The following is a 16,931-nucleotide window of genomic DNA, read 5'->3' on the forward strand; positions in this document are numbered from 1 at the left end:
TTGGGGAGGAAAAGCTCTGCCATAGCAGAATCACTTGTGAAAGTCACAACCAAGAGACAGGGGCCCTTTAAGAGACTGAAACTTAATCATAAGATTAAAATGCTTCCCTCCCACCTGACCACCACCACCACCACCATGGCAGGGTTCAGTATAATGACAATGCATTATAGTTGACATTACTGCAAGATGCAGAATCTTTCTGAGGAGGAATGCTGAGGGAAGCACAAGGTCAAAAGGGAGGACAATAGAGGAATTTGAAGCTTTTGGTATGTATAGTTACAGCAAACGTAAACTAGCTCAACTCCTAGCCAAATTACTATATATTCTCATGGCATGCCTGCTGACATCATTTTTTATACCTGACACAATATGTTTGGTTTTAAACAAGAAATTACAAGTCGTACCAAAAGCCAAGAAAACAAACAAACAAACATTAGTGTAAAGAGAGAAAGCAAACATCAGACCAGACTTAGCTGTGACATGGATGTTAAAATTATCAGTCAGGGAATTTTAAATGACTTGGATTAATATGTTAAGAGCTATAATGGAAAAGCAGACAACATGCAAGAACATGTGATGGCTAATACAAGCATAGAGGTAAGAATTGTATTTCTTTATTTGATGCTAGTGAACACCTACTAAATTGATGTCATGATGTGCTAGTATGTCACAAACCACAGCTATACTTTGTAGCTGCACTGGCTAATACTGTAGCCACTGGCCACATCTGGTTTTTGAAACTTTAATTTGTTATAACTAAACAAAATGTAAAATTCAGTTTTTCAGTTGCACTAACCATATTTCAAATGATTTCTTAGAACAAGGTCACTAGCTTGAGCAAGGAGTCTCTCATTCTGCTGCAGCCCCCTGGTCAAGGCACATATGAGAAAGCAGTCAATGAACAACTAAAGTGCCGAAACAAAAAATTGATGCTTCTTGTCTCTTTCCCTTCCTGTCTGTCTGTCCATATCTGTCTCTCTCTCTGACTCTCTCTCTGTCTCTGTCAAAAAAAAAAAAAGAAGAAGAAGAGAATAGACATCGGGATAGGCAACTAGAATTTTCTATTAGAAAGAGCCAAAGCAATCCTAAGGAAAAAGAATGAAGCTGGCATTACAATACCTGACTTCAAACTATATTATAAGGCCACGACAATCAAAACAGCATAGTATTGGCAGAAAAATAGACACTCAGACCAATGGAACAGAATAGAAAGTCCAGAAATAAAACCACATATATATGATCAAATAATTTTCGATAAAGGGGCCAACAACACACAATAGAGAAAAGAAAGCCTCTTCAACAAATGATGCTGGGAAAACTGGAAAGCCACATGCAAAAGAATGAAACTCAACTACAGTTTGTCCCCTTGTACTAAAATTAATTCAAAATGGATCAAAGACCTAAATATAAGACCTGAAACAATAAAGTACATAAAAGAAGACATAGGTACTAAACTCATGGACCTTGGTTTTAAAGAGTATTTTATGAATTTGACTCCAAAGGCAAGAGAAGTGAAGATAAAGATAAATGAATGGGACTACATCAGACTAAGAAGTTTTTGCTCAGCAAGAGAAACTGCCAACAAAATAAACAGACAGCCAACTAAATGGGAAATGATATTTTCAAACAACAGCTCAGATAAGGGCCTAATATCCAAAATATACAAAGAACTCATAAAACTCAACAACAAACAAACAACCCAATAAAAAAAATGGGAAGAGGATATGAACAGACACTTCTCCCAGGAAGAAATACAAATGGCCAACAGATATATGAAAAGATGCTCATCTTCATTAGCTATTAGAGAAATGCAAATCAAAACTGCAATGAGATACCACCTCAAAACTGTTAGATTAGCTATAATCAACAAGACAGGTAATAGCAAATGTTGGAGAGGCTGTGGAGAAAAAGGAACCCTCATTCACTATTGGTGGGAATGTAAAGTAGTACAACCATTATGGAAGAAAGTACGGTGGTTCCTCAAAAAACTGAAAATGGAACTACCTTATTACCCAGCAATCCCTCTACTGGGAATATACCCTCGAAACTCAGAAACATTGATACGTAAAGACACATGCAGCCCCATGTTCATTGCAGCATTGTTCACAGTGGCCAAGACATGGAAACAACCAAAAAGCCCTTCAAAATAAGACTGGATAAAAACGATGTGGCACATATACACTATGGAATACTACTCAGCCATAAGAAATGATGACATCGGATCATTTACAACAAAATGGTGGGATCTTGATAACATTATATGGCGTGAAATAAGTAAATAAGAAAAAACCAAGAACTGCATGATTCCATACATAAGTGGGACATAAAAACAAGACTAAGAGACATTGACAAGAGTGTGGTTGTTACAGGTGGGGGAGGGGAGGGAGGAGGAAAGGAGGGAGAGGAGAAGGGGAGGGGCACAAAGAAAACTAGATAGAAGGTGATGGAGGACAATCTGACTTTGGGTGATGGGTATGCAACATAACTGATTGACAAGATAACCTGGACATGCTTTCTTTGAATATATGTACCCTGATTTATTGATGTCACCCCATTAAAATTAATAAAAATTTATTTAAAAATAAAAAAAAAGAAAAAGAAAAGAGTACCTTGAAACCAACTACTCTACTTCCTTTGTTTGGACACTTCCTTCTAACCATTTAAATGTGTATGTGTGAGAGAGAGTGTGTATGTTTGTATTAATAGTCTCTCAACATTGAGGCATATTAAATACTCTGAACTCTCCCTCTTACAGTTCTCAAATGAAACTCTCAGATTTCTCTCCATCCAACCCAATACTTTGACATATTAATGTTCTTTTAAAATGTATGTTTCTTTCTAACTTAGTAATAATTCGAGAGTAACAAAATTATATTAAAGTACGATATCCAAACAGGAAAGAAATCCTATGATACTCTTTTTCTAAATGCTCTTTTTCTTTCCTTGCTACACACTTTTAAATATTACCATATTTTTTTAATTTGAGAAAATATTCTCTAATTTTTCTTCTCCCTTTAAGTTCAATAACTTGATATACTTATTACTTTGTTTCCTAAAAACCACACCTTGCCCGTAGTGTCACGGATTGCTCTCTGACAGACTGTTCTGTGCTAAAAATATTTAAAGTTACATAGTCTCAGTTTATGCCGATATATATAAAAATATATGTCAAGGCTTTAAACTAGAAATATTAACTAGTTCTTTCTCAAGATGAAGAGGGTATCTCTTTGGTACCTACAGCTCAGCCAGAAAAACATTTACATAGCAGGGACAAGTAATTAAAAGTTGAAAGGATTGTAAATGAATCTTTATTAATTAGGAAACTGTGTTCTGAATAGTATAAGTTATAAACTCATATTTCATTAAAAGAGTATTAAAAACTTTAGAGTGTGCCAAATGTTAACCTGGACCTGCTTAGAAAAATAACAACAAGAGATTTTTCTAAATATCATACTTCAGAAAGATGATTTCTACATATAAAAAATTGAAATTAATTTTTACTCATGATCAACATTTTGAAGCTTCTTATACTTAATAATACTGCTCTAATAAAAAAAGATTCATGTTGATTTCAGTTCTCGTGGAAACATTAGGTAGATTCATTTATGTTTTGCCACGTGTTATAGGGCTGAAATTGATTCATAAAGGAACACAGATTCTTTGACGATGGCAATACAGAAAGCGAAAAGCTCTTAAATTAATGGATTTGTGAAATATCTTTTTTATGGAATTAGTGAATATAATCCTGACTCTTAAGAAATACCTTTGGGTTATATTTTCCAAAAATTAACTTTATTTATTTTTTATCTGGATGGACATATCACTTAAGTCACAGAGACAGGAAAGTTTGACCAAGATTCTTGAAGAGCCTAGAATTTGAGATCTGAAATTTAACTAGAATTCCTTTTATAGCATTGCTCCTCTATTAAGTGTACTTTTTGTTTATATATGTCTCATGAGGCAGGAAGTTTCATTTCTTTTTCTTCTATAGTAAGGCTTTTTTCTTCTTCATAGTTGACTCTTATACCCTTACTTGGTTTGGTGATTTGACCAATATTTTTGTATAACTCCAGTGTTAACAGGATACAATTTTCCTCTTTTCTGCTTGACTCCTTAAAGTAATTGATATAATTTTCATTGCTATAAAATGTAGACACCATAGTGACCATAGTTAATGTAAAATAATGCCCAAGTCATACTGAGTATTGTTCACACACACACACACACAAAGGTCAATTCAGTAATATATTAGGAAGGAGGACCTCCCATCCAGATGAATCTATAACCTGTCCTCCTTAATATATGAGTGGGAAAAATAATTAAGTCTTATTTAATAACTGCCATTCAATAGATATGAAAATTAACATAGTAAAGATAGTACTTCAAAGAACATTTCTTTGGAAGATTACTCTAAAATCAACATCATAATCAATAGATCTAATGGAAAAGTTTTGAGTCAACTAATGGCTCCAGATATCAGAGACAAATTAGCTCATTTTAATTTTCTATTCTACATAAATTAAAATACTCTAAGTATTCTATATCAAAGAACCAGCAAGAAAATCTCACCATATTTCCCTCATGATGCATCACCTGACTTTTCAGAAATGTAACACCTCATTATAAAACTCCTAATATCTTTTTAGATAAACAAAATCAATAACTTCATTCAAAATAATCTTTATGTATTTAATGAAATTGATTTTATTTGATTCCAAGAACTCCAGAACCCCCATTACCATATGTGTACAGCAATAGCTGATGAGATAGATATACTTAATAACTTTCAGGATTTTTTGTTTTGTTTTGTTTTGTTTCATTAAATGAGAGAGTATGAGGTGGGGAGACAGAGAGACAGACTGCCACATACGCCCTGACCAGGATCCACCCGGCAAGCCCACTAGGAAGTGATGCTCTTCCCGTCTGGGGCCACTGCTCTTTTGCTCAGCAGCTGAGCTATTTTAGTACCTGAGGCAAGGCCATGGAACAATCCTCAGCGCCCAGGGCCACTTGCTCTAACCATTTGAACCATGGCTGTGGGAGAAGAAGAGAGGTGGGGGGTGGAGAAGCAGATGGTCACTTCTCCTATGTGCCCTGACCAGGAATGGAACCTGGGACTTCCACATGCTAGACCGACACTTTACCACTGAGCCAACTGGCAAGGGCCAACTTTCAGTTTTTTATTCTGATTTCTCTTAAATTCCCTATAGGCTAGGTACTTACTTTGGGAAGAGACAACTTATCTACTTATATTTTCTTTATGATAACAGGTTAAGTGTTTACTCCAGCAACATGGTAAGAGAAAATTTTAGCTTCTTCATCTGGTTAAGTTTAGATTGCTTTTGTTGGCTTTAGATTACCCTGAAAAATATTATAAAGTCCTTTAACCTTATAATATTATAAAATTAATGCTTAAACCTTAAAAACTTTTAAATACTTAAAGCTTCATTAGGGGAGTACGATTAAAACTAGCTTTTTAGTCTTGTACTTAATGACTTACCCCAAACCCCACATATTTAGGTTACTATTTTCCAGAAGAATTTAGAAAATGTCTCCAGAAAAATGTGAAAGTTTTTGAAGTGTGTTCTGAAAAAGAACTAAAAAAGATAAATTTTGTTTATTCATGTTGCAATAAAACACAATGACTTTTCTATTGAAATGGCTCTTTATTGTTATTCTTTCATGGGAAGCCCAAAATTCTTAGGTAACCCTAGTTACTGGTATGTTAGAGCAGAATTAACAATGAATATATCTTTTCTTTAAATGGCTTGTTCACAACAGGCTTTGGATAAACGTATAGTGTAAATAACTGGTACTGAAATAGCAGAACATTAAACCTTTCCTTCACAAAGGTTTTTCATTATAATGAATTGAATGTAAGTTCTATGATTTCAATAGACTCCACTCTTATATTTTCAGATACAGTTTTGAGAAACTTACCTATAATTTATGGACATTTTTTTCATAATAGCAGTAACAAATACCTAACTTTTTATTAGCAACTTTACTGATCTAAATTATAAAGTATTATGAAAAATGATTATATATTATTTTTTATTTTTACTTTTTAAACTGGTGAATTTTTAATTTTTTTCCTTTTTAAATCATTTTCATTTTTTAATTATAATTGACATACATTATTATATTAGTTTCAGATGTACATCCCAATGATTAAACATTACGTAACTTACTAAGCCATTATCCCAATAAATCTCACACCCATCTAACACATCGCATAGTTATTAGACAGTAGTAACTATATTCCCTCCGCTGTACTTATATCCCCGTGACTATTCTGTAGCAACCAATTTGTATTTTTTAACCCCTTCACCAATTTCACCCATCCCCTCTACCCATCTGGCAACTGTGAATATGTTCTCTGTATCTATAAGTCTGTTTCTTTTCTGCTTGTTCATTTATTTGTATTATATTCATTTGTTGATAGATATGTATTTATTGAAATTTTATTATGTTCTTTATCCTCCTCCTCCTTCTTCTTCCTCCTCTTTCTCTTCCTCCTCCTCCTCATCTTCTTCCCCTTCTTCTTCTTCTTCTTCTTCTTCTTCTTCTCTTTTTCTCTTTCTCCTTCTCCTTCCTCCTCCTCCTCCTCCTCTTCCTCCTCCTCCTCCTCCTCCTTCTTCTCCTCTTCCTCTTCTCCTCCTCCTCCTAATCCTTCTTCTACTTCTTTCTTCCCTTTAAGATTTCATATAATACTGGTTTGGTGGTCATGAACTCCTTCAGTTCTTTTTTGTCTAGGAAGCTCTTTATCTGCCCTTAGATTTTAAATGATACCTTTTCTGAGTAGAGTAATCTTGGTTGTAGGTTCTTGCTTATCGTCACTTTGAATATGTCTTGCCAATAATCTCTTCTAGCCTGCAAAGTTTCTATAGAGAAATTAGCTGACAGTCTTATGGCAGCTCCCTTATATATAACTAACTGCTTTTCTCTTGTTGCTTTTAAGATTCTCTGTCTTTAAGGTTTTACATTTTGATTATAATATGTCTTGGTGTGGGCCTCTTTGGGTTCATTTTGTTTGTAACTCTGTGTTTTCTGGACTTGTTTATCTATTTCCTTCACTGAGTTAAGGAAGTTTCCTGTCATTATTTTTTCAAATAGGTTTTTAATCTGTTGCTCTCTCTTCTTCCTCCAGCATCTCCATGATGCAAATAATGGTACACTTGAAATTGTCCAAGAGGCTCTTTATACTATTCTACTTTTTTATATTCTTTTTTCTTTTTGTTTCTCTGATTGGGTGGTTCTTGCTTCCTTATATTTGATATCTATGGTTTGATTCTTGGTTTCCTCTACTGTACTATTGATTCTCTGTAAATTATTCTTCATTTCAGTTACTGCATCCTTCATTTTTTACTAATCCTTTTGTATATTGTTGAGGTTCTAAGTTCATTGAGCATCCTTATAACTAATATTTCAGACTGTTCATCTAGTAGATTGCTTTTTTATATTTTGTTTAGTCCTTTTTCGGGAGTTTTGTTCTGTTCTTTTATCTGGGACATATTTCTTTGTCTCCTCATTTTGGCAGCTTCCCTGTGTTTGTTTCTATGTATTAGGTAGAGCTGCTATGTCTCCCAGGTTTGGTAAAGTGGCCTAATGTAGGCCATTGTAGGGTCCAATGGCACAGCCTCCCCAATCACCCAAGCTAGACAATCAAGGTGCACCCCATGTGGGCTGTGTACACACACTCTCTCTCTCTCTTTCTCTCTTTTATTTTATTTTAGTGAGAGGAGGAAGAGACAGACATTCGCATGTGCCCCGACCAGGACCCACCCAGCAAACCCACCAGGGGGCGATGCTCTGCCCATCTGGGGCCCTTGCTTTGTTGCAACTGGAACCATTATTTAGTGCATGAGGCAGAGGCCATGGAGCCATCCTCGGTGCCCGGGGCCAACTTGCTCTAATCAAGTCATGGCTTCAGGAGGGAAGGAGGAGGAGGAGGAGGAGGAGGAGGAGAGAGAGAGAGAGAGAGAGAGAGAGAGAGATTGAGAAGTGAGAGTAGGAGGGGTAGAGAAGCAGAAGCAGGTTGGTACTTCTCCTGTGTGCCCTGACCAGGAATCAAACCTGGAACTTCCATATGCCGAGCTCATGCTCTACTACTGAGCCAACTGGACAGGGCTGTGTACCCTCTATTGTTGTAGTTGAGCTTTGATTACTGTTGGCATGTCAGTGGCAGGTGTTTATTCCCAGGCTAATCAGCTGCAAGGACTAACTGCATCCACCAACCAGTGACTACTGTGAAGGATCAGCAGTGCAAGGGCCTGCCACAAGGAGCAGAACTTACTTCAGAGGGGTTCTGGGGTCCACTGAGTCTGCCCCTTGAGTGTGTCGGTTGTGCAGGTAGTTGGATGATAATGTTTCAATGTAGTCTGAAGCTATTCACTCAGTGTACTGGCTCTGAGGTATCCTGGGATGTGCAGGAAAAGATCAGCCACCACCTGTGTTCTGCCCAGGACCACCCAAAATGAATTACAAAGCAACCTGCATATGGCTGCTACTTGTGCTGGACTTGAAAGTGTTCAAGTAAGGCCAACTGTGAACCAAGACTGGCTGCGACAAGTGCCAGGTCTGGGGTTACTTAGCTGGAGGTATGGGGCATGCTGAGGCCAGGTGCTGCTTTTTCGAGAGATTTTAGAAAAATCTGAAGCCAAGACAGGTCATTCATATGAGAAAACCACTAGAAACAGCTTGGGTGGGACTGAAAGTTGGGTGGTGAGGAGCCTGAGGAAATCACCAAAGCAGAGCAAATCACTAGAGCTTAGGCTAGCTCAAGGGAATCTGTGGGGAGAGGGATCATCAAAAGAACAATGACATCTGCCAGCACTTCTGTCTGGGAGAAAGCTGCCCCTCAGCTTTTACTCTGATGCTGGACAATCCAGTTCCTTTCCATATGTTCCTGGTGCTTTCCAAGCTGAAAGATCAAAGAGAGTGAGTCTGAGTAAGTCTGTACACAGGCCTTTCAAGAGGAGCTTCCTGGGACTCCACCAGTCCTCTGTCTCCCTCAGCTTCAATCCCCACTACTTTTTACAGCCAAGACCTATGGATCCTTTTCCTCCCAGCAGTAGAACCCTGGGCTGGGAGCCCTGGTGTGGGGCTGATATCCGTCACCCTACAGGGGAGACCTCTGAAGCTGATAATCCTTCCAATTTTTATCTGCCACAGATGGGTATGGGACCAGTCTGTTCTGCATCTCCAACCATCCTGCCAGTCTCTATGTGGCTTCTTTAATTACCTAGTCGTAAGACTTCCATTTATGTAGGTTTCAGGTGGTTCTGAATGATGGTTGCTTTTTAATTAGGTTGTGGTTTTTAATTAGGTTTAATTTTGATGTGGTTGTTGGAGAAGGTGAGTACCTTGTTTGCTTACATTGCCATCTTGACCAGAAGTCTCTATATTATTTTAAAATAGAGGTTAGTAGTTAGGGAGGAAGGACTTAGTGGTTTGGTTTTATTATAATTTTACCAACTGTTCTTATCTTTTAAGGTTTTCTTAAACAAGTCTAATACTATACATCTATTATGAGATTTATAACTTTTAAAGATAAAAAAGAAAACACACATAATAGAACTTAGTAAAATTGTTATTATTTTTTAAAACCTTCCTTCATATTCTCTAAAAGATATAATAATGTGAGATGTGCATTATATACTCAATTCCTAACTCTATTTTTGTGTTTTATAAGATTTTTCTGCTGGCTCTGTGAACGTCGGTGTCTACTGTAATGGAATCATTAAGGCCACAACCCAGATTAAATACTATACAACAGAAAAGGCTGTAGGATGCCTAACGGGAGAGGCAGGTTCAAGAGATAGTGTGTGTCAGGTAAGTTGATCTTTTCATGATGCTGAAAATGAGCTAAAGAGCCAATGTGGATAAAAGAATGCATGATTTGGTAGAAAGTCTGTATGTTGTTTGAATAAGAATGAAGTACTAATCAATAGAAAGGGAAGAAACTGACCTTTGTGGTGCAGAGATGAGGATGAATTAGTTTCTTAAATCAAGCATTCCAGATAGTGTCACTAGGCGATAGGTTACCCATTATGAAATAGTTATTGTGATAGGCTTATTTTAAAGTTGTTACAGGGTAGAAAAAGACAGAAGGATTAAAGAAAAGTCTTCAGAAATTAATTTCCTCTTTATCTAGATCTGGACAATCCAAACAAGCGAAAAGTCAGGTCATCTGATGTTTTAAAGTTAAGAAGTCAGACATACCAAAAATACCACCCCAAAGGGAGCATGTGGTATTAATCTAGAAGTTGTGATCTTCATGTGGGACTTTCCAAACTCAGTGTCCATTTTTCTTAGTTTCATTTATCACTGTCATCTGATAGTGAAAATTCTTACTTTAAATGAACAATGTTTGTTAGGAAATCCAGAAGGGTAACATTTTTTGGGAAGTATACAAAAAGGCATTTTTAATCCACAGGTTGCTTCTATTACTCAAAAATGATGACTTGCTGAGGAGTTTGTGGTCTTCTAAAAAAGCCTTTGTTTGGGACATTTTCCAGTGTGTATATATGCTTTGACTCCTCTGCCCTCAGGGAGTTAGAATGTAATAATTGCATGTTGACTAATCTTATGCCATTACTTTAATTTCTGCATTTTATTTATCCTTTTGTTATCTGACCCACTCTTAATAGAGAGAAAGCTTGCTTGATGTAGAACTTTTAATTTTTACATGTTTATTCCATCAAATTTCAGAGTGATATAAATGCCATTCTAAGTTATTATATAATTAGAATTATAACTTTGCTTATTTGTCATTTGGGTGGGGGGAGAAGAAAAGGGTAAAAGGGAGAAGAAAGAAAGAAAGAGGTAATTGAATGAAAAATATGTTCTTCAAATTCACCACAAAACATTCTATAAGAACTTGAAACATAACCATCAATGATAGTGAAGTTGACAGGTTGTCGTGAAGCTTTATATGTTTAAGCTAGTTTGAAATTGGAGGTTTTGTTATTTATTTTGTGTGACACATTTTTCTATTAGAGTTCTCCTTTATGAACAACATATTTTATAACATTGGAAATGGTAAAAATGTCTTAGAGAAGGACAGGGAGTAAAATACCATTTGTCAAACCAGGCAGTCTGTGGACATTTGACAAAATGTCTATTTTGTAATTGCAAAGCAAGAACAAAAATAATAGCCTGAAATACAGTTGTTACATTTTCTATGACAAGTCTACCTTATCTTCTACTTAAATAATTGTGTTATTTACCAAAAAATTAATAAAAGTGATATATTATATTATTAATATAGTCAGCATAGAAGTAAAACAGTCCCCAAAACATATTTTTGTGTTGGGTTTGCCATTAGGGAGGAAAATACTCTTTGTATATAGTGAAAAGTAAAAGTAATTTATGACTCTTGGATTATTTTTCAGAATGCTGCAATGTGCAAGTCATGATTTCTTCTACAGCTTTGAGTAAATAAAATCTTTTAAATAGCTAGAAAATGCTTTGTTTTATGTTCACCCCTAGTATCAAAAATGAGAGGTGAGTAAGGTTATGACTGCATCTTAGAGTTCTCCTCCCTCCAAGCCCTGGTGTTTAGTGAGAAGAAGAGTGCTGGACAGTCACAGCTCAATTCAGGCTGTGACTATCAGGGAAGAGCCACTTGAAACTCAAGGTGAGAGTTCTGAGAAGTAGAGTTGTTCTAGCTTGGTGACAACAGACCACTGTGTAAGAAGAAACAATAGAGATTAGATTTAATACATACAATTAATAAGGCTTTGTGATTCAGCTGTTGTCATGAGGGGACCTAGACATGTGGGATTAGATCAAACAAATTCTGAGACAGATCTCAGACCAGACCAAGCTACACTATCACACACCTACAGGGAGGAAAAGGCTGCAGTTCAGTCAGATTCTACCAGATCTTAGATCAGGTTTGACACGGGGTTTGTCTGATCCACTGACATCTGTTCTACATATGTTCTGTCCGTTATGAATTTGTTAGGATGGTGAACGGCAAACTACCCTTGATGGAAAAGAACAGAGCATTTCCCTGCAGTGTTTTAGGGATGCTCGCCTCAAAGGATGTGTCCCAGCCCACACTTCTCCATGTGGGAATTTGGATTTTCTCCAACATAGATTATATTTCTGACACTTGACTTTGCTCCCACATAGATTATATTTTTAAAATTGTGTAAAAACCTTTGCTTTTTCTTTCCATTATACAATATCACAGTAATTTTTATGTGTTTGTTACTGAATCATTTATTGGGATATTTAAATATTTTGCAAATGGTCCACTGAACATCTCTATTCAAATAACAATATATGTTGTAATTTTATTCACTATAGTTACTGTGAATAACATATTTGCAAAGACATATATCAGCAGACTTCAGTTTTTTCAGTATCCAACCTACTTTTTAGCTAAAATGGTATATTGTAAGAGCTAGCCTGAGTGTTCCTGTAAATTTTAATTGTGGATGTGATTTAAGTAATCCTAAAAATTAGTAATAAAATACTCCCTATAATCATTTAAAAGCTATTGAGCATATAATAACATGAACATTATCTGAATTTGAGGAAAGGACTAATAATGACAAATCTCTGGGTTTTATTTTTCAGTAATCCTAGAAGTTGTAATAAGAGACTTTGCATTATCATTTAAAACCTCTTCAGCATATAACAAAATGACCATTTTGTGAATCTGAGAAAAGAAATGATAAGGAGAAATTTGATTTTTTAGTTTATTTTTAGTGGTGTCCATTAGGTTGTAGAATATGAAACCCAAACCAGCTTAATTATTTAACTGCTTTCTAAAATCATTTCACCTGTTTTGAATAGATACTATATCCCAGCACATAGTCTTATAATGATACAATTTCCAGATTATCACCTAAAAAAGTGAATTCAAGAGAGTCAAAGCCCAACTTGGGAAGATAATTAGAATTCAAATCCTAGTGTTAGAAATACTAATATCTGTTATTTAACTAAGATAATTAAAACCTTTGAGGCTTTTATACTATTTATAAAAGTGTCTAGGGGCAATAATAAAGGTAACTTTATATAGAAAGAACGAGGTACAATATAAAAATTAAATTAGGTCGAAATGCTAAAAGAATGTAGAATTATTGGTCAAAGCATTAGGATCCTATTCATTAAGAGTTCTTGAAATGGTGCCAAATAATTCTCTTACTTGTATTTCTTATAGGTAGAATGATATCTTTGCTTTGCAAGTATTTATTATTTCTCATGTTTTACTTTATACTCACTTAAATCTTATTTTCATCTTCATATTAGGTATACTTCATTTCCAGTATTTTTTGTTAAATTATAAATATTATTCAATCTTTGGTATGCTGCCTGCAAATGTTTCATATAGTATGAAGCCAGATGGTGTTAGGTGTGAGAAGGTATAGGCTTAGAGAATTGTCATATCATTCGGAATGTCCCAGTTGTGACTAGTTAGTTCCCTTACAGGTTTGTTTCTTCACTAAGTAAAGCTCAGGTGTTAGAAGTTGTCTCCCTTAAAGAATCTTCAGTAGATTCTTCCCATTGAGGAACACTGGGAATCTCCAGGTCTTTCAGTAATATATTTAGATCCATGTCTCCCTCAAAAGGCTGATGGACATCCTTCTTCCTCTTTTTCGTCAGCTCCTGTTGATGAGAGATAAAAATGCATCTAGTCCCTTCACCATAAGGCCACTGTTATCTAACACTTCCTTGCTACAAACTTTCACTGGCTCCCTGGATAAGATGCAGCTCCTCTGATTGGCACATAAGGCTGCACGGTCACAAATATTTTCCAACTTGACTCCTACCACAGCATACCCTCTGTGTGTCTTCTTAAATCTTTCCATACTCCCCATGTTCTAGCCGTCAAGATTGCTCACTATTTGAGAACACAATATGCTATTCCTCTCTCCACCCCCAGCTTCTTAAAGGAAAGGAACATTGTGTCTTTCATTTATGTATACCCAGTTTATTTCACAAGAATAGTACCTGATGCAAGGGACACACTGATAGTTATTACTTAAAAAATAGGAACACACAAAATGATTGCAGTTTTTTCTAGTGCTATTTGAAAAATAACTGAAAAACTGTAGTATCGGCGTATAAGCTATAAAGAGAAATGAAACTACCCTCTTAAAATACACTCTTATTTATTTATAAAAGTGAATAACTAAATCTGATGCTTATGAAAATGAGGAATTCTCAGAGGTCTGTGATTCTTGAAAAATGAAGAATTTGTGCTATAAACTTATCTTCATGTTCTGTCTCAGTAAGTTAACACACATCATTACTAACTTTAAACAACCATATGATTCCAGATTCCATTCTTGCCTCATTTGAATATTGAGGAAATGTTTGCTGCTCAAAAATGCCCAAGATCTTAAGGGGATTTTTTTTAATTTTTGCCCATTGAGTATGATGTTGGCTATGGGTTTGTCATAGATGGCTTTTATCATGTTGAGGTATGTTCCCTGTATTCCCACTTTGTTGAGAGTTTTGATCATGAATGGGTGCTGGATTTTATCAAATGCTTTTTCTGCATCTATTGATATTATCATGTGGTTTTTCTCCTTCCTTTTGATTACGTGATGAATCACATTGATTGATTTGTGAATATTGTACCAGCCTTGCCTCCCAAGAGTAAATCCCACTTGATCATGGTGTATGATTTTTTCCATATATTGTTGGATCCGGTTTGCTAATATTTTGTTGAAGATTTTAGCATCTATATTCATCAGAGATATTGGCCTATAATTTTCTTTCTTTGAGTTGTCTTTGCCTGGTTTTAGAATCAGAATTATGCTTGCCTCATAAAGGAGCTTGGAAGTCTTCCTTCCTCTTGAAATTTTTGAAATAGCTTGAGAAGGATAGGAGTTAGTTCTTCTTTGAATATTTGGTAGAATTCACTTGTGAAGCCATCTGGCCCAGGACTTTTCTTTGTTGGGAGTTTTTTGATAACTGTTTTTATCTCATTTGGTATAATAGGTCTGTTTAGGTTTTCTGATTCTTCTAGATTGATTTTTGGAAGATTGTATGTTTCAAGGAATTTGTCCATTTCATCTAGGTTGTCTAGTTTTTTTGGCATACAGTTCTTCATAATATTTTCTTACAATGTTTTGTATTTCAGTTGTGTCAGTTGTTATTTATCCCCTCTCATTTTTTATTTTATTTATTAAAAGAAATCCCCTTAAGATCAGGAACAAGGCAGGGATGCCCCCTTTCACCACTCTTATTCAATATAGTCCTGGAAGTCCTAGCCACAGCAATCAGACAAGAAGAAGAAATAAAAGGCATTCAAGTTGGAAAAGAAGAAGTAAAGCTATCATTATTTGCAGGTGATATGATATTGTATATAGAAAATGCTAAAGTCTCAGTCAAAAAACTACTAGACCTGATAAATGAATTCAGCAAAGTGGCAGGATATAAAATTAATACTCAGAAATCAGAGGCATTTTTATACACCAACAATGAACAGTCAGAAAGAGAAATTAAGGAAACAATACCCTTCACTATTACAACCAAAAAAATAAAGTATCTAGGAGTACATTTAACCAAGGAGACTAAAGACTTGTACTTGGAAAATTATAAAACATTGATAAAAGAAATCAAGAAGATACAAACAAGTGGAAGCATATACCATGCTCATGGTTAGGAAGAATAAACATTATTAAAATATCTATATGACCCAAAGCAATTTATAAATTCCATGCAATACCAATTAAAATACCAATGATATACTTTAAAGATATAGATCACATATTCCAAAAATTTATATGGAATCAAAAGAGGACACGAATAGCCTCAGCAATCTTAAAAAAGAAAAATAAAGGGGGAGGTATCACACTTCCTGATATCAAGCTATACTACAAGGCCATTGTACTCAAAACAGCCTGGTACTGGCATAAGAACAGGCATATAGATCAATGGAACAGAAGGGAGAACCCAGAAATAAACCCACAGCTCTATGGACAACTGATATTTGACAAAGAAGGTAAGGGCATACAATGGAGTAAAGACAGCCTCTTCAACAAATGGTGTTGGGAAAATTGGACAGCAACCTGCAAAAAAATGAAACTAGACCACCAACTTACACCATTCACAAAAATAAACTCAAAATGTATAAAAGACTTAAATGTAAGGCGTGAAACCATAAGCATCTTAGAAGAAAACAGGCAGTAAGCTCTCTGACATCTTTCGCAGCAATATATTTGCTGATTTATCTCCACGGGCAAGGGAAATAAAAGATAGGATAAACAAATGAGACTATATCAAACTAAAAAGCTTTTTCACAGCCAAAGACAATAAGAACAGAATAAAAAGACAAACTACACAATGGGAGAACATATTTGACAGTACGTCTGATAAGGGGTTAATAACCAAAATTTATAAAGAACCTGTAAATCTCAACACCAGAAAGACAAACAATCCAATCAAAAAATGGGCAAAAGAAATGAATAGACACTTCTCCAAAGAGGACATACAGATGGCCAATAGGCATATGAAAAAATGCTCAACATCACTAATCATTAGAGAAATGCAAATTAAAACCACAATGAGATATCATCTCACACAGGTCAGAATGGCGCTCATCAACAAAACAACACAGAATAAGTGCTGGCAAGGATGTGGGGAAAAGGAACCCTCTTATACTGCTGGTGTGAATGCAGACTGGTGCAGCCTCTGTGGAAAACAGTATGGAGATTCCTCAAAAAATTAAAAATTGAACTGCCTTTTGACCCAGCCATCCAACTTTTAGGAATATACCCCAAGGACACCATAGAACGGTTCCAGAAGGAGAAATGCACTCCCATGTTTATAGCAGCATTGTTCATAGTAGTGAAGATCTGGAAACAGCTCAAGTGTCCGTCAGAGGATGAATGGATTAAAAAGCTTTGGTACATATATACTATGGAATACTACTCAGCCATAAGAAATGATGACATCGGATCATT

At 35.6% G+C, this 16,931-nt stretch overlaps 1 protein-coding gene across 2 annotated transcripts in view; it reads left to right on the top strand.

Moving 5' to 3' along the window:
- The window catches only part of BANK1 (B cell scaffold protein with ankyrin repeats 1), a 376,917-nt gene that overhangs the window by 108,432 nt on the left and 251,554 nt on the right, over positions 1-16,931 (top strand). For both annotated transcript variants that reach the window (XM_066384875.1, XM_066384876.1), the window contains exon 5: positions 9,695-9,834. In XM_066384875.1, coding sequence (XP_066240972.1) covers positions 9,695-9,834 — 140 coding nt within the window. The remainder of the gene's footprint in view (positions 1-9,694; positions 9,835-16,931) is intronic.

This window comes from Saccopteryx leptura, chromosome 5 (genome assembly GCF_036850995.1).
Source record: "Saccopteryx leptura isolate mSacLep1 chromosome 5, mSacLep1_pri_phased_curated, whole genome shotgun sequence".
NCBI lineage: Eukaryota > Metazoa > Chordata > Mammalia > Chiroptera > Emballonuridae > Saccopteryx > Saccopteryx leptura.